The 20,629-nt window shown below is 38.9% G+C and overlaps 1 protein-coding gene across 1 annotated transcript in view; it reads left to right on the top strand.

The window, feature by feature from the left end:
- GTF3C1 (general transcription factor IIIC subunit 1) overlaps positions 1-20,629 on the top strand; it is a 44,563-nt gene that overhangs the window by 8,790 nt on the left and 15,144 nt on the right. The window contains exons 9-24 of the mRNA XM_059826404.1: positions 1,267-1,591; positions 3,065-3,276; positions 4,016-4,155; positions 5,915-6,068; positions 7,049-7,152; positions 8,461-8,645; positions 9,016-9,291; positions 10,261-10,406; positions 10,815-10,912; positions 12,513-12,609; positions 13,383-13,560; positions 14,979-15,114; positions 16,958-17,093; positions 18,906-18,987; positions 19,676-19,861; positions 20,433-20,590. Coding sequence (XP_059682387.1) covers positions 1,267-1,591; positions 3,065-3,276; positions 4,016-4,155; positions 5,915-6,068; positions 7,049-7,152; positions 8,461-8,645; positions 9,016-9,291; positions 10,261-10,406; positions 10,815-10,912; positions 12,513-12,609; positions 13,383-13,560; positions 14,979-15,114; positions 16,958-17,093; positions 18,906-18,987; positions 19,676-19,861; positions 20,433-20,590 — 2,613 coding nt within the window. The remainder of the gene's footprint in view (positions 1-1,266; positions 1,592-3,064; positions 3,277-4,015; positions 4,156-5,914; positions 6,069-7,048; positions 7,153-8,460; positions 8,646-9,015; positions 9,292-10,260; positions 10,407-10,814; positions 10,913-12,512; positions 12,610-13,382; positions 13,561-14,978; positions 15,115-16,957; positions 17,094-18,905; positions 18,988-19,675; positions 19,862-20,432; positions 20,591-20,629) is intronic.

Genomic DNA, 20,629 nt, shown 5'->3' on the forward strand with positions numbered 1-20,629 from the left:
TGGACCAGATGTACAAGTATTTTACATCTGTAAAATACATCTGTATTTAAAATACATCTCTATTTTACGTAGTTGGTTTGTGATTGGGTGCTTAACTAATAAAGATCATGGGGAAAAATGCACATGGCCCCATATTTGCTGTCTGTATTGAGTGCACGTTCTGGTGGTCCACACCAGCGGGTGGGATTCTGCTGGACACCACTTCACAGCATTCTGGAGAAACACTGTTCCCCACACCATGAAGCAGGTCTGCTGTCCAAAAAGAGACGGGGCAGAGAAATGAGCCTCAACCCTGCCTCACCTGTCCTCAACCACTGTAATCAGTGGTAACCCAGGTGACCTGGGGGCTGGTACTTTATAGAGATAATCATAAATGTCTCTCAACTCAAAATAGCCACTTTGCTTAATTTTTTATTATCAGACACTTGTATTTTGCAAGATCCTGTACTGAAGGATGTTGTCAGAGACCCTCTGTACATTTAAAATCATCAATCTCCTTTTGAAAATACCAGTAAATTCTGGAGAGAAAAAAACCTTACTTTTGTAGAGGTAATGGTGATTAAACTCCTTATTTCCAGATATTTCAATATTTTTTTCATTTCAACAAGCTGAACAAATTCAGCTGTCATTTCTCGCATGCACCCACTCGCCCCTTTCCAAAAAGGCAGGATAATTGCTATCTTACCTCAACAGAGAATTTTTTTTTTTTACTAAGATCTTGTCATTTGGTAAAAAGTTCTGTAGAATTAAAAACAAACTATATAAACCATTGGAATATCTAAACATACTTTTTCCTAAGTCAACTGTGAAGATGAAATCTTCCCTTACTGATAGACTAGGTGTTTGAGTTTCTAGATACTTGAAAGCACCTGTGGTAGTAGACAGGGCATCAGCAGTTCCACTTAAGTCTGATTCACTCGGGTAACTTCTACATTGCAGTTATTTTTCTTAAAAAAATTTATTTCCAGTCTGAATACATATAGTTTGTCCTTCCTTAGACTTTTCTACATCCCACATATTGTAGGCGTTTCATTCTATTATGCAGGTAGTGCAGATTTATTTATTTTTCAAGCATGGTATTTCTTTTAGTTTCTATATGTTAACGTTAGTCAACAATTTTGTTATTTAGAAAAAAAGGATAATAACATGCTGTCTTTTGATGTGAGGGGAGAACAGTTAGAAAATTTTCCCAATGTTGATGCTGGAGAACAGAGTGCAAGAATGGAGAAGTAAGGTGGTAAAATAATGTTCCAACTGTTTCCATAGGGTTTTATGGAAGATGAAGGTCGGCAAAGGACAACAAAGTATATTTCATACATTTTTGCAGAGGAGAGTGATTTAAACCGTCAGTTTGAGAGAGAGAAGGCTAGGAGTGAGCAGTTAGCTACAGTTACTTTGGCTCTAGTGCCAGAAGATTCCCCACCTGTGGAAGACGTGTCTCCTGGAGAAGATGATGCTTTGGTCTCAGACTCCGACAATGAAGAAGAAGGGAAAGACGGCAAGAAGAGAGGAAAAGGCCAGAAGGCCAACTCTGGTTCTCTGTTGAAATTAAGTTTCCAAGATGATACTCATCAGTCAACACCAGCTAAAGGTAGATTATGATTCTGAAATTTGGAAAGAACCTTGCGTTTTTCTTATGGATCCTTTTGTTAAAGAAAAAAAATCATATGCTATTAGCTTCCATTGAAGTTTTTGATCATCTATTTATTTTTACACTTATTTGATTATTTCCATGCTTTTTTTGATGTTTCCTTTTCACCAAAACTGTTATGCTTTGCAATACTGTAGGTGTGGTAATCTCTGGATGTTCGTAGGGCTGAAGTGTTCTCTGGTGTTTGTATGCACCAAAGAACGTTTCTGACTATCACCAATCACTGGGAAAATCTGCTTCTCCTTACCCCTATGTCATTTCTCCCCTTTCCCCATGCAAATGCAATGGGCTCACACTCCTTGCTCCTTGGATATTGAGTTATTTTTCTGGTGGCTTGAAGATCTGAAATGATTCTGCAGAGGGTCAGACAAATTCCCAAACTGTTGCAAAGAAGGAGGCAGGACTGTGTGGCTAAAAACGAGCGTAGTGGGGAGACTGGCAGCTAGCAGTCAGGTTGGCTTAAGCTGCTGAGAGAAACAGCATCCTTGGGTAAATTTTATATCGGCCTTGGATGTGCTGTGATGAACTGACAAGGTATCTGTCACGGACTCTGTTTTTCAAAATATCTTACAGCTCAGATTGTACCCATCAGAGAGCACCATCTTGGTAGAGCATTAGCTTTTAAAACCTTTGAAGACTTCAGAAGGGATTTGAACACACTTTGTATTTCTTCAAATATTTTATTTCTTCCTCACTAAGGAAAAAGGCGGGCTGTGCTTCTCATTAAAATGCATCATTTCATTCCATTGGATATGTAAATGTCATCTTGGGTGTGGGAAGTAGTACAGGAGCTGGCAGACCAGCCAGTTAACTATTTTTTTTTTAATTGTAACATATAAAAATTCTTCCCCTTTTAGCAGTGGGTTTTTTCAGTTGGAAATGTCTGGTAGTGAGCCTTAGAGTCTGAGCAAAATGTGTTTGTTCACATGCTGATGCAAACCTTCAAGTGGGGTGAGTTTAAATAAGTAAATAAATCTTATGCAGATTATCTTTGGAATAATACTAAATCCTTGTTCTTATTCTGCTTTGAGTCAGAAAAGTCAGGTTTCTGGCAGAACTTGAGAATCTTTGTGGCAAAAACTCTCCTTTCTTCAGACAGCAGTTTCTGGATAAGCTAATCCGGCCCTTCATGGTCTTCTAAGTCTGCCTATGAAGTGGCTTCTGCATGGAGAGCATTATTTGATGACAGGGAGTTCACTTTTTTTAACTTTCCTTTTGGAGGCTGAACGTAGTCATTCATGATCAAACCCCTGCTTCCCGCAGGGTAGAAGAATATGTGAAAAATGTAGCAGAATGCTTTGAAGTACAGTTACCTGGGTGGATGGGGGAAGGCCTTTTATAGAGAGAGAAGCTGAACATTTACAGGAAACTGTGAGAGCAGAACAATTACAAGGCTGTTTGCTCTTAAACCAGGCTCAAAGCCAACAGCTGTGAAGTCTCAGGGGAAGAAACTGCCGTCCCCTCAAATTCTTGAAGAGCCCAAAGAGCTCCCAGAAAGTGTTTTGGGGGAGAGTTCTACTTTGGAAACTCTAAAGCAGGAGTCCAATCTTTCCACCTGTGCTCATTCCACTGATGAAGATGGGGATGTGGCAGTGGTTGAGGAGGTCAGACTTGAAGACCCTAAGGTAAGATCACATGTCTTAATATTTTCTTGTTGGTACAGCTGTCTGAGCTAAGTAAGCTAAGCTTACTTTTACAGCAAGACTTCAAGCTATAGTTTTTGTATTCATTTATGGGATTGTTTTGTTTTTTTTAATTTAATTTCAAAGTACATTCATATTTTGGCTTCGTTGTAGTTATAAGTTAAAATTATTCTAGGAAATAGGAAGGTAGATGTCCAAAATACCATTCTGGGTTAGTTCCCCAGTGTTTTCCAAATTCCCTGTATTGACTTAATGTGTGTCATCACTTAATGTCTGTGCACACAAGTGCTGCATATCATTTGGTCTGCCTACTCCAAACCAGGAGGAACAAATACATTTTGACATGAAAGTTGTGTAGCCTCACTGCCTGGGACAAGAAGCCTTTCTGAGAGACAGGATATGTTGGCTTGGACTCAGCATGATGTTAAGGCAGTTACCAGCTTTCAAGGCCAAAACTCTTGAGTCCAAATAGCTCAGAATGTGGGCTGGGCAGAGAAAGTGCATAAATCTCTGCATCTAACTGCATGGAAATCTTTGTTTCTGCCTTGGTTCCCTGACTGTGAAGAGGATACAAAAGATAATCCCCACCTGATTAGTTTGTTACAAATAAATACATCAGAACTCTGAATTCCTCAGCTGCTACTGTGTGAGGAACCAGCGTTAGGCTGAAGACATTGAATAGTTCGTGTAAAATTTTTATTTTGTCCATACTGTGCTCTAGAAGACTTGTGGCCAAAAGAAGGAAAAGCGTTCCAAAGCTACAGCAGTGGAGAGATCACATGAAACATACAGGCTGCTGAAGCGCCGAAATCTCATTGTGGAAGCTGTTCGAAACCTCCGGCTAATCGAAAGCTTGTTCACGTGAGTCTGTCTGAAAAAAGAACAGCGTACTGGGGGCTATTACGCATTTTGGTAGCATAAGCACTACTTTAGCTATGCCATGTGCTTAGCCCATTGATGGCTTTTCTTGTCCCTGGTGGCACTATATGCTGTAATGTTGGAGCAGATGGCACGTGGAAGGTCTGGGGGCTTGTAGTTACACTGAATCTTAAAAATTAATCAGCTGTTTAGAAGCATTAATAGTTCTCTGCAAATAATTACACAAGTGAATTTTTATACAGTATGTGTTCCATAAATAGAAATCAGAGAACTTCTCTCCATTCACAATATGCCAATGCTCGGGGCCACATAGTAAGATACAGTACTTCCCTGCTTGAGGATTCTTTCATCTGCATAAGTTCTATTTCTGCATGGTTTCAAAAATTGTTCATGTGGTATTCTGTCACTGACTGTAGAGACTCATATCTTCATGTCAATCCGTCATCATTGGTCACTAGGTTTCTAGCAGGGTCCTGAAAGTTTGCTTTTCATTGCAGTTTTATGTAGTATGGTTATGTCTTCTCCTGACTTGCCTTGCCTGGACTAAAGGTATTTCCCTGAGCGTTACAACGCAATGTCTTTCAGCCTTTTAAGATTCACCTCCAAAGAGAAATTGAAATTCTGGTGCTCTCCTAGAGTCCTAGCTTCCAAATTGGCAGGACTCTGTTGTTGCAAATAGGATTGCACCATCTATCTTCTGTGTTAGCACGTAAGATCCTGGCATGACAATACATACAGGGTTGCCTGCTATAGGAATTTAGTAAGAAATCATGACCTTATTCTCTGGTTTGAGAACTTTGAAACCTTCTGTCACCTAGTTCAGTAGCAGTGTGTTGTAAAATTAGAGCCTTGTCTTCTAGCACCAGCTTCATCACTGATTCATCCAGTCACATCTAAGCACAGGCTCAGAAGATATTTTGGGACTCTGCTGTCCCCTTCAGTACTGCCAACAGGTAGTTCACAGGTTCCCTCAGCACTGCTGAAAGTTCTGCCCCTCCCCAGTCTCTGCCAAGGAAATTGCTGCTGTTGTCACTCCAATTATGTTAGCTACCAGGATGTGGTAGTCTTTTGAAGAAGTTGAAGTCCGTGTGTACATTCACTTATTGCCTCATTCCCTTAATACCATTCCATATCTTTTTTAGAATTGACTCTCCAGGATTGAAAGAGTCAGAAAATAGCGCCCGGGGCATTTGTGAAAAAGTGCATGAGAACAGGCATTAGGAAAGCAGGGTGTGAGTGCACTCCTGCAGACTGCTACAAGGGAAGAAGTGAGCAGGCTTCAAGTGATGGGATATGTGTATCTATATTATTAATGCATGTGTAGTTTCTGAGCTTTGAACACCACTAAGTAAACTCTTTCTGCCCCAAACTGAACTGAGCTGACAGGTGGAAATACAAACTGCATACATTTAATCACAGCTTAAAAAACCCTGTAGGTTTTCCTGACCTTAGGGAGGCTGGATTCATAATTGCGCTATAGCCATGCACAGAGAAATCTGGGACTGAGAATTAGCTATCATTGCAACAGCAGTCCTCATGTAAAAAGGATAAGCTTGATTACAAAGAAAATACAGCTGAAATTTAAAGCTAAGTTACCATTTATCTACAGCAAAAGGGAAAAGCAAGCAGTAATTGCTAGAAGTAGGGAAATATCCATTCACCCCACATCCTCTAACAAATTGCTTAAGCCCAGCAATGCTCCAAACTGCCTAAAATGCAAGGTATTTTTTGCATCTTTTAGGCTTCAGAAAATGGTCATGGATCAAGAGAAGCAAGAAGGCGTCTCCACTAAATGCTGCAAAAAGTCTATTGTACGACTGGTACAGAAGCTTGCGCGAGAAGGACTCCTCAGACTCTATCGTACTACAGTCATTCAGGATGGCGTTAGTAAAAAGGTGACTGCACAAACCCTGGCAGCGGAAGCAGCTTTTCTCACAACCTTCTGATTTGTCAAAATGTTTTGGGCCTTTTTACTGAAATACATGGATGACTTTACTTTTTGTAGCAGAACCCACAGTTGAGCTGCCCAGAAGCTACATGCCCCAAACTAAGCTACTGTGAAAACCAGATTAGTGCTTTCAATTACTGTGCTGCAGATAATTGTGAGACCAAGGAATAGTCCAGAGATCAAAGTCTCTGAACCTCCCTTCTGAGAGGCTCTGCTGCTTATCAGTCATGCAATTCATGGTTCTGTCCCTGCACTGTCAGGCTGCAACACAATTCTATTTAATCCCCTTTTGAAAGCTTGGAGTGTATGAGAAATTGTAAGTTAGCTTCTGAGTTGAAATTTATAGAACATGATCTATTTTTTTTTAAAACAAAAATCCACTTTATTGAGGTTTATGGAAGTAAAATGTCTGTAGTTGTAAAGCTGAGACTTGTCATTGTAACTAGTGTGAAATGTTCATAAGCAGGGAGAGAATCTATTGAAAATCACCTGCTGCACAATTACTCTAGAGCACGTATGAAATCTTACTCATCTGAATTGCATGTGTACTTTCAGCAACAATATGTATTAGTTTGGCCTTATGAGGTATGGCTTTTCATTTATCCCTTTCAGCCTAGTACTTCCAATTTTAAGTGTTTGTTCCCAAAATATTTCAGACTTTAAAAACCCCAAAAAATGAGGTTTGTAGAAATTACATTAAGTCTTTATTGGTACAGAGACCATATTGTCTGGCCTCTTGCTTAATACAAACTAGCAAGGGGAGTTTTGATCCGAAAGTGTTCATATTCTGTGAATTATTAAACCTTCATAGGATTCATCCATTGTGGCTACCGTTAATTGTCTGTTAATCTCTAGTAATTTATGCAGCTGATTAAGAGCCATTATCTCCATAAATACCTTTTGTTCGTTTTCTGCTGCTCTGAACAGGTAGAGTTTGTTGTGCATCCTTCAGTGAGTCCTAGTGATCCCCTTGTAAAAAGTGCCATTGAACAGGTGCGTTTCCGAATCTCCAATTCAAGCACAGCAAACAGGCAAGTTGCAGTGATGGTTTGTATGGCTCCTGGGGAACTTGGCTTATCTAGTACATGCAAAAATATGCAGAGGAAATAAACACAAAGTAAACAAAAGAAAAAGTAGCCGCCTCTTTAACAATAGAGAAATGGAAGCACAAAGATGAAGCAAGATGCTGGGTATTTCTCAAAGTCAGGAAGAAAGGAATGGAACTCCGATCCCTTGGACTTTGAGCTTTAGCTTCAAGGTCTTGACTTCTCCATGCTCCTTTTGCTTTGCATTTCAGAAAGGCTCTCTTCACATGGTGTCCCACACCCAGCTAGTCTTCTAGAACAGCCCTATTTAAAGAGCTGTGCCCATTCATGGAGAATGAGGCTTACTTGTGGGCCACACTGAGCTTCTTAATTTTCAGTTCTTTGGTTAGTAGCAGATTTGGGGCCCAGGTTAGGCCTGTAATCCTGGTGCAGTGTTTGGAGGAAGTGTAGTATTCGCTGTAGCTGCAGAGAGAAATATGGGAATTGGCGCAAAATTCCCACTCTTGAGATTTAAGCACTTTCTTGTGTATGTGAGGTACAGGCAGATAAATCATCATAGGGAGAATTCTAATTGAAGTATAGGCATCAACTTCTTAATTTGCTAAAAGATTTGAACTTCAATTTTTGGCAAATTTGCAAGCCTTAGGTAACTTTTACAGAAGACTGATTCACCTTTTGCCTTTAAAACATCCACAAAGGAAGACGAGCTGGCACTGATACCTAGCTGTTTGAGGGCTGTCTTAAGAGGAGGAGAATCTGAGGGTGTTCCACTGTGAAATTCCGCTTCTCAACACCCTCGTCATAAGTGTAGGCTGAGATTGTCACCCAAGCGCAAGTCCACTGGGCAGCATAAAACAAAACATAAAAAAGGAACATGATCAGGTGGCCTCATAAGGAGAGCAGTTCTCTAAGATGGGGTTTTGGTTCCTTCTTTAGGCGCTATTTATGCATTCTCAAATGAAAATCACAAGCTTCTATTTGCACCTGATGTCTGAAAAGATTAATTTACGAAAAGGAATCTCATATCGATAGAGAACAGAGTTGTGTGTGTTGAATTCCATTGCCCAGCTTATCTTTTCAAATAAGCCCATAAAAGGACCTCTTTTTTCCATCAAGATACTCTTACTCAGTATCATGTAGTGGGAGCAAGTGTTCAAGGCCATCCTCCTTTTGTAAAGAGAAGAGTTGCATTTCTTTTAGCTACCTGCCCCAGTGATGCCATCTCTGTTCAACCTGGATAAAATATGAGTGTCTGCTTAATTTTTACCAAAATGCTGTGTGGTTTTAATACAGGATTAAAGTTCCCCAGACACCAACATCCCAGGACCATGCTGAGGAAGAAAACCTGGGGCAAGAGGCAGTTCCTGAATCAGGACAAACGCAAGAAAGCTCATGCAAAGCTGATAATAATAGTCGGGCAAGAAAAACTGATGAAAAAATGGGCATAACACAGCTGAAAAACTATCACCCTGTTACCGGTACAGCTAACTTTGTTTTTTCTGTCATCTTTCAATTTCCCATTTATTATTAATAATAACTTCCAGATGTTGGGCTTTTCTAGGATACGAGTGAGCGGTTTTTTCATCTTCTTTAGATGAAAAATTGCTTTTACATTGAACTAATCTCACTATCCAGTGTTTTCTCAGCTGTTTATTTTTTTACAGTTGCGAACTAGAGTATTTGCATTCACTACTTCTTCACTACTTGTAACAACATTTGTAACTTATATTTACTTTCAATGGCCCATCTTTCCATCCAGTTTTCTTCACATCAGTTTTGCAGAGGTAGCTATTTCTCCTGTTTTAATCCTATTTTTATTTCTGTTTGGTACTTAATCTCTCCTCCCAGTTCCAGGACTCGGGCGTTCTCTTGGCTTTCTTCCCAAAATGCCCCGTTTAAGAATGGTCCACATGTTCCTCTGGTACTTAATTTACGGACACCCTTTAAATGGAACACAGCAAAAAGGAGGTAGTGATGGTGAGAAAAAAGGCAGCAAACAAGGGCTGGATGTGAATGCAGCTGTACTTGAAGCGCAGCCGGATGGGACCTTAGAAATTACGACAGCTGTAGTGAATCCTGAAATCTCTGCACAGGAGACTGAAGTAGATTTGTCTAATCAAACAGGTAAGAAGTGGCACATTCTGACTTTCCTACAGGCTTTGCCATGGTTCAGTGTAGTATTTCCATAACTGTTTGATAATATGATTTCAATGAAAACACTTTAAAGTAGAAACATAAATGCTTGGAAAAAATACTCAGATATTATTAATGACTTGTTCTCAGATCGATAGGGATAGCATGCAGGGGTATTGTTCTGGATAATGAAATACAGTAGGCTCAGATTGTGGATGATACAAAGCTGGAAGGTTTGCTAGTAATTCGGAGAGCAGGATTTGAATTCAGAATAATCTTGAGTAAATTTGGAGAAATTATTTAGATTTCATTTTAGTAGGGATAGGTCTTCACTGAAGCCATAGTTACATAATTACTGCTTGAACTAACTTAGAAAATGTTTCCACCTCCTATTTCTTTTACAAAAAGAAGTTGTAGTAAGGGGAACAGGATACATGTCTTCCAAAGTGAAAAAGGATGTTAGAGGTAGTTGATAAAGTGTTCTCCATGCTATTGGGTATAGAAAAAGAAATAATTGTATTGGGTATCCAGAAGATTTTTTTTTAATATGCTGTAAGAATAGTTAAGTCTTGGAACAGATTATCTTAGTGAAAAACAAAGTCTTTCGAGGGTAGTGTAGGTGTCATCTTCATACTTCAGAACATGGGAATTCATTATATTGGTTGCTTTCAGGTATTCTCTAAAATGTCTGTGTAAGGTAAGAAAGAACGGCAGACTTATTGTTAGTAGGTTTAAACGTGCTTTTCAAAAGTCCTCACCAATACTGGAAAAAACCCACAGAAGTCCACTTTAAAAAAGATTGAAAATCAATGGGTTAGGTGATTTTCAGGTCATTTTAGATTTTCAGATTTCCAGACTGTGAATAGTCAGATATGTTCTGCTTGAATACTCACAGTAAAACTATTAGTATAACTATTGGGTTTGTCCTGTCTGTATCTAAGCCAGTCTTCTTGTTCCTAGTGTATGTGGATGATGTGTCATGGATGCGCTATGTCCCTCCTCTCCCAGTTCACAGAGAGTTTGGATTTGGATGGGCTCTTGTTAGTGACATCCTTCTCTGCTTGCCTCTCTCGCTCTTTGTTCAGATAGTACAAGTCAGCTACAAGGTATAGTGCTCTTTTTGTTTTACATTTGTTTAAAGTCTGATAATATCAACTGTATCTATAACCAGTAAGAAATATCCTCTTAGTCTATTTTAACAAAACTAGCCATCAGAGAGTAGATGCTTTTGTTCTTGATAGTTTCTTTTACAGCAAAGTTAGCTTTTACAGCCACACTGAAAAAATGTATAGCCCTGTAATACTGCAAATCCTTTAGCTAATATTTTGCAAAGAGCTTTTTATAATCTCACTGAATCTTCTGCCTCATTGATTAACAAGAATAGTGTTTAAGCATTTGACAAAAGCAGCAACATTTGCTTAGAAAATATTTCTGTAGATGCTTCTGATAGCAAAGCTCGATACTTTAAATGATAGTTATATTTTGCATTTTGATTAACTCTAAAGTGATTCTAGGTGGATGGTCTGGAAGATTTTTTAAATGATCCACTAAAAAAGCACACTCTGATCAGGTTTCTTCCAAGGCCAGTCCGACAGCAGCTCCTCTACAAAAGGTAAGCAGATGAGTCAAAGTAAATGGCCCTAGGGAGGAAACAACAGTGGTTGACTGTTTTCTCAGTTATTTCCTGTTTGTGTCAAAGAGAACTTTGTTACTTGAGACCAGGATCATCAATCGTCTAAGGATAGTGTGTCAAATTGTATTTTTCTCTCCCAAATAGAAAAAAGGTAATAAGAAACTAATAAACAATATTCATGTGTGCTGCCAGGGAGCGTTTGAGAGCTGGGAGGTTCTGTCCTTCATAACTCATCAGCAGGATGTTACTTCTGTATAAAACATACTCCTGACTGCTGCTAAATTCAGAATTTAACAGAGTCTAAATGTTTCTGTCCTTCATAAATCTTCCAGAAGATGCCACATTTCCCAGTTCCTGCCTCTCATACATACCATTCAATTTCTATTCATGCTCTCAGTGGCATGTCTGCCGTTGTTTGCCATTCCTCATCTAGGAGATTTAAAAATTGAGATTGGACTGAAGGTAGAGAGGGAAAGCAACATTAAAGGAAAGTGATTTGAATATGTGGAATCACCAGCACCATGTTAGTTTCCCCAGAAAGTCATTGTTGATGGCATGGATTTGGATGGTTGGAGGCTTATGCAACATTTTGCAAACCTGCAAACGTGTCATTGGTGAGTGAATAGCGCTAGACAGTACCAGCTGTCAAGACTTGTCATCAGCTCAGGTTTGCAATTCCTAACCTATTACTTGCTAAATCTTAGTAACAAGGTAACTGGATTTATGGTATTTTCTGAAATCTGCAGGCACCGATAGGTTTTTGCAAAACAGTATGACATATAACCATGTTGTCTCTTTGCCCTCATTCACTAAAACTTCTAACTCAGCCAAATTTGCTTCAGTATTTCTGGGCTTGTCAAATGATCTTTCAGAGCCCTAGAGAAAACTCCTGCCAAAATACAATTCCCATTTAACTGCACAGAAGAACTTAGAACTTAGTGAAGTTAAATGTAGGCAAAGCTAATTTTTTACAAACCCTCTCTCAGAAACTAGATCTTGCAGAGGTTTCCTGCAACTTCCAGAATTTTGCCATATACGTAGATATATAGCATGGGAAGTGTTGCACTTTTTGCTCTGCCACAGCTATAAGCAACTGAAAGCAGTTTCTTGGAGCAGTAATTCTAAACAACCTTAACTACAAGGATCTTCGCCCAGTTCTTTATATGTACACATGTGAAGGCTTATCAGCCCCTGTTTAGCAGTTGTGTTCTTACTCATGTAGTCTTTTCATAACATGAAATTGTCTGCAGATCTGCTGGTGTTCTGATCTTGTTTCATTCATTTTTACATATGGTGTTTCTGGCTAATTTTGTTCTTTGCTAGCAAAATTCTAGTTAGTATTTGGCTAAAATACTGTGTTTGTGATTTGAGGAAAGGAAATTTGGAGCTTTGGGATATTATGTTTTCCATAGGCTGACAATTCAAACAAAAATACCACTTCAGAATTCTGAAACTCAGTATTTCAAACAAGCAGTGGTTTTCTGAAACTTCAGGTTGCTGCATGAAAATAGCATGTTTTCTACTATCATTTTTACTGTTTTCATGAGTGCTAATTGTAATACTCCTAATATTGCTGCAGGAGGTACATCTTTTCTGTGGTAGAAAACCTTCAAAGATTATGTTATATGGGACTGATACAGTTTGGCCCAACAGAGAAGTTTCAAGACAAAGACCAGGTAATTTAAAAAAAAATTTATCCATTATTCTTCGTGTGTTTTGTCCAGTGAAATAAAGGCAAGATTTGGGGTTTGTAATTACCTTAAATAGTAAAGTAAAATACTGATATTTCAGATGTATATGCAAACCTCCAGATCCAAGTGACACATTGCAAGTTGTGCAGATAATTTTTTACCTCTTTCTCTGGAAGGACGCTGCTCACGTGTATAATGCTGAACGTTGCTCGCAACAATGATCTGGGAGGTTCCAGGCTGGCAGCACTTTATGAAAAATGAGTATGCCATGTTCTTTTCCATCAAGGTGTTCGGCATCAGATGTCTGACACAGAATAAAGTACTGATCAGAGTAAAACAATGACATTTGTCCGCATCCTTTTATAAATAGAGAGCACATGCAAAGGAGAAAGGAGTCCCAACATATGCTTTGAGGATAAGAAAGATAATTAGGCCCCAAAACACATCTATTCAAATCGTGAATGAGAACTTGTAGGAAATAGTCATTCTCTGTGGAAACTTGGAATATCCTGTGCACAAGGGGGAAAAGAAACTGTTCTAAATCTAGAAACAAAATTTCTGGATTGCTGACAGGGGAAGTTTGGCAATACAAAGCAATAGGGTGTGGATGGGTGTCTCTTCTGTTAGAGTACTGGCTCAAAACAGCAAAGACTGAGAAAATGCTAAGCAGTCCTAAACTAGGTTGAGTTCTGTGTCCTGTAAATTAGGCAATTCGAATGATTTTTACCTACCAGCCTGAAATATATTGTATTTGACAGGTCTTTCTGTATATGAAGAGAAATGCTGTGATTGTCGATACCACTATCTGTGACCCCCACTATAACCTGGCTCAAAGTAGCCGCCCATTTGAGAGACGCTTATATGTTCTGAATACCATGCAGGATGTGGAAAACTTCTGGTTTGATTTGCAGTGTGTCTGCCTTAACACACCATTGGGTATGGTATAATTGTACATTCTTGTACCACAATTCCTCCTCCTTTCCTACAACTTGAGGCAGGCTCTGTTTTGTCATTTACAATGTTTTGTCCTCTTGTCTGGTCACCTTGTACATCAAAAAAGTGCTAGAATTTCTGTCTGTATAATTCTATGAAGTTGAGATCCCCTTGAAATTTTCAGAGCAGTGTGAAAGGAAAAACACTGCTATCCTGTTAGAAGTATCACATTTGATAATAGCCCTGTAAGATTTTAATCCAGCTATGAAAAAGCCTTTTTGAAAATAGTTACTAGACTATTTTTGCCATAGCTCTCTACCAGTTTAAATAGAGATCCCTTTTCCTTAGAAAAATGTTGCTAAACCTTCCGATAGATAGCTTGAGTTAGATGAGAAGTAGAAGTTAAGGGAGTTTATGCACCCCAGTTATTTTGAGTTTATTTTTATGTTTGGTCCTTTTACATTTTTTAAATAGGATATACAGCTACAGCAAGTATACATTATCAAAAAAAAAAAAAAGGGGGAGGTAAGGGATTTCTCCTGAAACCTTAGACAACACTATTCTGTATTTCTGTAATTTAGTCAGCCAGGTAAAAGGATCTGTTTGTAATTATGTCTTACTTTTGCATTGAACCAGTTGCGTGCAAAAGGCTCCTTACACAATTGTCAAATGGTAGCGTGTTTGTGATCGTTGCAGCTTTTGCAGGCTAGTCAGACCATGATTCCTCTTAGCCCCCAAAACATGGGAATGATATTGTTTCACCAGTTTGCATATTTATGGAAGCTTTGTTGTAGTTCAGTTAAGTATTTTCTGTGTTTAGCCTTGAGGGAAAATTGCTCTGTGCTGGACTTAAATTTATATTGAGCCTCTAGATCAGATACCTGCCTGAGACCTAGTCCTGCCCTATTGTCTTTGTAGCATGGGCAGCCAAAAAGCAGTAGTAAGCCAGAAATTGGGGTTTTCTCCTACCTTTTGAGTTGTGTTGTTATAAAACCATCACGAGACTCCTCTGCTATATCCTAAATGTATCTCCAACGTGAAAGTGTCAGACATGCAAAACGTTCACACTGTGTTTTAGCAGTCACAACCTGCCGCATCGTTTCTCGAGGACTGTTGCCACATTTGAGTATCTGAAAGGCAGTGATCCATGCCTAGAATATCGGTGAACTGCTGACTGTTTTTTCTTATAAAGGCTACCAGCCTCCCATTACTTCTGCCCTGAATACGACTGTGGACAAGTTAGTGCTGTCTACCGTTAACTAGAACACCATTAGCCTCGGTGAGAAGGTAGCATGTTTTATCGAGAAGTGGTAAAAATGTTAGTACTGTTTGAAAACAGTAGTTTGCCATAGCAGGGTGGATTGAAAATGGGTTGAAGTCTAACTTCTCATGCTGATAGTCAAAACCATTTGTGTGTCTAGGAGTTGTCCGCTGTCCTCGTTCGAAGAAAAGTAATCTTCAAGGGGAGGAGACTGCACTAGATGTAGAAATGGAACAAGAGTCAGCAGTGGATAAACACAATCTGGAGCGAAAGTGTGCAATGTTGGAATATACCACGTATGTCATGTTCATCCTTGCTTTGTTGCTTGAATAGAGTGGGCAAAAAGAACTGTTTTAGTTTTGAGGATGTTATTCTATAGCAAAAGCAGTTAAGACGCTAGCATTTCAGTTGGGTGTTGTGGGGTTTTTCTTTGTAATTAAGAGGCTATCTGATTAAAAAGACTTGTATCATGTTTACAAGTAACTTGTCTACCAAGCAGGTTTTTATGCTAGAGGAATGGGGGAAACAGAATCGGATTTCCTTCCAAAACAGTACAGATGTGCATTGCAAGAGTCTTGGGGACAGCAAAGTTGAGAGAGAAGGAGTGTTTCCTAAGTACAGTTAATATAAGGGGCAATTTAGAGATTCCCTGCTCCTGTGCTTTACATCATGGTATCTCAAGTACCCTGCAGCTTCAGTAGCTCCCCAGCGTCACATTCTGAATTCTGTCCTTCTGTGTTGCGCTTCGCACATTGTTTACAGATTAATTTCTAACATGGTATTGGTGTACACCAGTGAAATCTGGAAGTGATCCCTGGAGCCCTTCATCTTCTGCCTAATCACAGCCAGAATGCTTGAGAGGATTGTATACTTACAGCCTGTGACAGCCATGCAGAATGCCAGCTATATTTTATATATTGTGTTGTGCACTGTGGTTTAGTTTTGTCAATATTCTATTCTGTTTTAATAAATGGTCTGTTTAAAAGTATTTTCAGTTAGTTCAGTGTTACAGGCAGATACATCAAGTTATCTTAAAAAAAATTAATGGAGTTGAGGGAACCTAACTCCGCTGATCCTTGCTGATAGAAAAATTTCTGTTCAGTCCACTTGTAAGCTTTTGCATATGGTCTCCCTTGTATGGTAAGAAATCTCTTAAACTGGATATCTGGTGTTTATGTGCAGTTAGGCTGGAGATGACTGCAACATCTTTAAGGTCAAGAAACAGGTTTTGGATTTAATTGATGGTGTAATGCTATAATGGAAGAGTTGTCTATTGAAAGCTTGACTGAAATAATTTTTTCATGGTAGCTTTCAAAAAATCTTTCATAAGGCAAAATAGAATTTCAAAAATACTCTTTAGTGTTATTACTGGATTGTCAGAGCTGTCATATCTACTGCATATGCAAAGCTCATTCATAGTTTGATTGGGATTTTTTGAGGAAGCAAGTTTGCCTCCATGATTTCTTGCAAAGTGTCATATTTATAAAGAAGAGGAAAAAAAATTTTTTTTTTCATTCTGCACTGTAACACCACACTAATAATTAAATAGCTCATTTGTGAAGGGTACCACTTCATCCATTACATGCTATTCATTGTTAGTTTCATCCTTTCCAGGGAGAGAATTGCAGGGCATTGTTTTTGTGGCTTGTATGTGTATTTAAACAAGCTTTCATGTATTTGTTAGAAAACTGGAGAGGCCAGTGCTTGACAGTCAGTGTGAAAAAGGGTTATGATTGCCTTTAGTTCCTGTGGAAGATTTTCCCCCCACTCCTCCTGAGAAAATTTTTCATCCAAGCAGGTATTTTCTCTAGTTCTGTGGCAGGGATAGTGCCGAGAACAGAGTTTAACATGGCCATTGGAACTTAGTTAACAATAATGAAGTTGCTCTGGGTGTAACCTTCAAACTGAAAGCTCAGTCATTAAATATCAGGGATTAAAACTTAATGGAAAAGCATTGTTGTCATGCTACTTCTGGAACAGGGTTAAGGGAAGAAGCATCTCTCCTCTTCTTTCCCAGCCCTACGTAAATTGGGAGGGCAAGGGGAGAGTTCTGCACGTTGCACACACATCACTTAAAAGCAGCTGAGAAGGCACTCCCTGCAAAATAATTACTGTGTATTTTGTTACTCTTTCTCTTAGAGGCAGCCGAGAGGTGGTTGATGATGGGACTATCCCCGGAGACGGGTTAGGAGCTGCAGGTCTGGATTCCAGCTTTTATGGGCATCTAAAACGCAATTGGATCTGGACAAGCTACATCATCAATAAGACTAGGAAGGTGGGTATTTTAAAATTTATACTCTGTAATGACTTATCCAAATTTTAATATTCTTAAGCTTTAGATACTGATAGCAAAATCTTAACTGCTTGCATGCTTTCTCAGTCATATGTCTCAGTAAGGCTTTGTATCACTGGAAAGAAATGAATGCCAAATGCGGTAAATCTTGGCGCTGACATGAATGAAAGAATTGGACGTAAATTTTATCTGAACTGAATTTGATAATACATTCAAGCAAAGGAGAAATACTTTATTAAGCAAGCAATTTAGATTACTTAGTGGTGCCTCTTGCCTTTCTGAAATGTAGACTTTGTCAGATGAAAACAGAAACATCCAGAACAAGGAAATAAATACAGAAAAAAAAAAAAAAAAAAAAAAACTAGGAAGCCCAACACAGGCAAGTAAGAACGGCCATCCCACTTCTGCCTAATGTCCTGTCTCTGATGGTTGCCAATAAAAGATTTGTAGGGAACGTTGTAAGAGCAAGGGAGATATATAGTGATATTTCGTCAGAATACTCTCCCAGCTGTCTGCAAGTTTGGCTCAAGGCCACTCTAAACCTGGGGGTGATGTTTCAGAGCTGTTAATAGCTTTTTCTTTTAGCATTAATTTGTCTAATTGTTTTTTGGACACATGTAAGTCATTTAATATCCACAACTTATTGTAGCAAAGTGCTTGTAAGTCCTATTATGTGTCACCACTTCCTTTTGATGGTTTAAACTCCCCAATAATTGTAGTATTAAGGGAAGCTGTGAAAAATATAATTCTCCATTACCATTTCTGTTTCACTTGATTTTATAAACATCTGTCATGTTTCCCATTATCATCTTTTTTTAAAAACTGGCATCTACTAATTACTTAACTGTTCCCAGCATGGAACCTGTTCTGCTTTTAATCATTCTTATTGCCTTTCCTTTAAACTGTTCTAGTTCTCCATATCCTTTTTAAGGTTAAAATAGAATCACATAATGCAGTCAGGTTGTGGCCAACATAGCTGCATAGTGTTGCTCTCCTTTCCTAAGAATTCCTTACATTTGCTTTGCTTTTTGACCATTACCAAGCATTGAACAGGTACTTTACACAACTGAAAATTATCCTACCCTAAGCAGTGGTCAAATTAGAGCCTATCAGTGTATATGTAAAATTAGAGTTGCTTGGTTTTTGACCTCAGGCAGGATCATTTCACTCCAAATTTCATCTGCTGTTCTGTGACCTAGCTGTTCAGCATTAACAGGACCTCCTGCAATTCTTCATTCTTGGCTTTCCTCTCCACATCTGTGGCCAACTTCTATCATCAATTAATTCCACACACGAGAAGTGGGTTTTGCTGAGAATGGCAAAACTCTTAATACGTTGCAATCGGTTTGGGCTCAGATTTAAGATGGATAGAATATGGTGTAGGAGGCATTAATTCAATGTTTGTGTTTGCATTTGGTTTTGTGCTTTTTAGAAGTTCCTTTGAAATGTAAAATGCTTTGAAAAAATACTGTTTTAGAGAAAATTCTGCTCAGCCTCTTTACCAGTGAAAGAATCAAGCATTTCTTTTCCAGTGATGATTTCTTTTAAACTTGAGATTTGCTGAGTTTTAGCCTTCATAATGTAGTGGTCATTACAGTATGATTTAAGAAAAGCTCTAGAGACATTCAAATATGTGGTAGTAATAAAACAAAGGAATTCTTCATTGTAGCCAGGGATCTTTTCCTTTATACTGCAAACTTATTTCTGACACTACTCAAAGGATATCATGTATAGTGATGTTAAAACCAGTGCACTCCTTTTGCATATCACCTTTTGAAAGCTGTGTTATCTTAGGAAAGTACTGTTTCTGAAAACGGACTGACAGTGAGACTCCAAAGCTTCTTAACAAAACACCCCCTTCCACTCAGTACTGGAGGTAAGGTGGTGGTGCTGGTGGTGGGGTCTGTAACTGTATTATAGTTGTTACTGTCTTTGTCCAACCCAGTATGGATGATGTGGGTGATTCCTGTCTCCTTATGGCAATCGAGGATGCTTCTGGGGCAGTAAAATAGATAAATAATTTCCTTCCCTATTTCTGGATATATGGAACAATCATTTTTTATCCAGTATTAATGACATGGGTTGTTCCTGTCTCACTTACAATAATCTAGGATGCTTCTGGGGCAGTAAAATAGATATGTAAATAACTTCCTTTCCTATAGAACAATAATTTTTACCCTTTGTAACTTCTGATGTGCAGTTTGCAGAAAGTCTAGAGGGACCAATGTTTGTACAACTAGGGTCTGTTAAAATTGCCTAGCCTAACATTTACGCTAAGGAGGAGGAAATGCTTCAGGTTGAATATAAAACCTCAACTCAGTTCCCTTGTGTTTGTGCACTGTATGCTACGCTTAGTAATTACTTGATGATTCCTCATTTATGTGGGATTTCGTTCTGTGTGAGCTGCTGAGAAGTGGCATGAAATGACATGACTAACAAAGGGCAAGTCTGAGAAAGCATCTGTCATTTAATATATGGAAACTTTTGCATTTGCTCTTTATACCTTAATATTGTAGAATGTAATTGCTATAAAGCTCCACTACTGTAAGTATGTGTCATTTTAGGTAACAAAATGAGTATTTTGGGAGAAGGAAAGGTAGGATCTGAGTCACTTGTCCAGAAAGAGGAATGCATTGAAATAAATAAAGAACCAACCCAGGATCGAACCAAACGAGTGAGAGGGGGAAAAAGCCAAAAGAGGAAGAGACTCAGGAAAGACATTGGAAAGAAGACAAAGAAGAAAAAGAAAGGTAAGTAACTAACACATCAGGAAAAAGAAGCATTCTTTTTAATGCATATGCCTGCTCTAAGTTGCTTTAGAAAAGTTGATGTGACTGTCACGTAGTGTGGGAAATGGAAACTTACTGGCCATCTCTTCGGGTTGCCTCTTTCAGTGAAGAGGGTCAGATGTCCTGGGGCTGCGTGCTAGCTCTGGAGAAAAACAGCAGTGTGCTGTAACTGTTCCCTGTGTGTGAATCACGATTGCACTACTGTACCGTACAAACTAAAGACATTCCAATTGTATCTGCACCAGATTAACTCCTTGCAATTCATCATCAACTTCTGATAGCTGGCTTAAAGATTCTTCATGGAATGATGCTGTAGGCAGTCAGTTTGCTAACTGAAGTGCTTGTTTTCTCACTCCTGGGAGAGGTATTAATGCATTTTACTTTCTCAACTGCTACTTCCTTCTCTGTTTTTGTCTTTTATTCTTACAAGCTCCAATTGGTGCTGATACTGCCTGTGATAGGACTTTGAATTAATCAGAATATGCAGTGCTGAGATAACTAACTGGTTTTTCTTTTTTTCTGGATTTGTTAGAAGAGGATCCTGTAGAAAAAAGCAAAAGACTCCGCTACCATGATGAAGCTGACCAGAGTGCCCTGCAGAGGATGACACGTCTGCGTGTCACCTGGACAGTGCAAGAAGACAGTCTGCTCATGCTGTGCCGAATTGCTAGTCATGTGCTAAATGCAAAGGTAATTAGTAGGACCTCTGTTTAAGGGGTCTACATACTG

The sequence above is a fragment of the Gavia stellata genome, chromosome 18 (assembly GCF_030936135.1).
Source record: "Gavia stellata isolate bGavSte3 chromosome 18, bGavSte3.hap2, whole genome shotgun sequence".
Classification (NCBI taxonomy): Eukaryota; Metazoa; Chordata; class Aves; order Gaviiformes; family Gaviidae; genus Gavia; species Gavia stellata.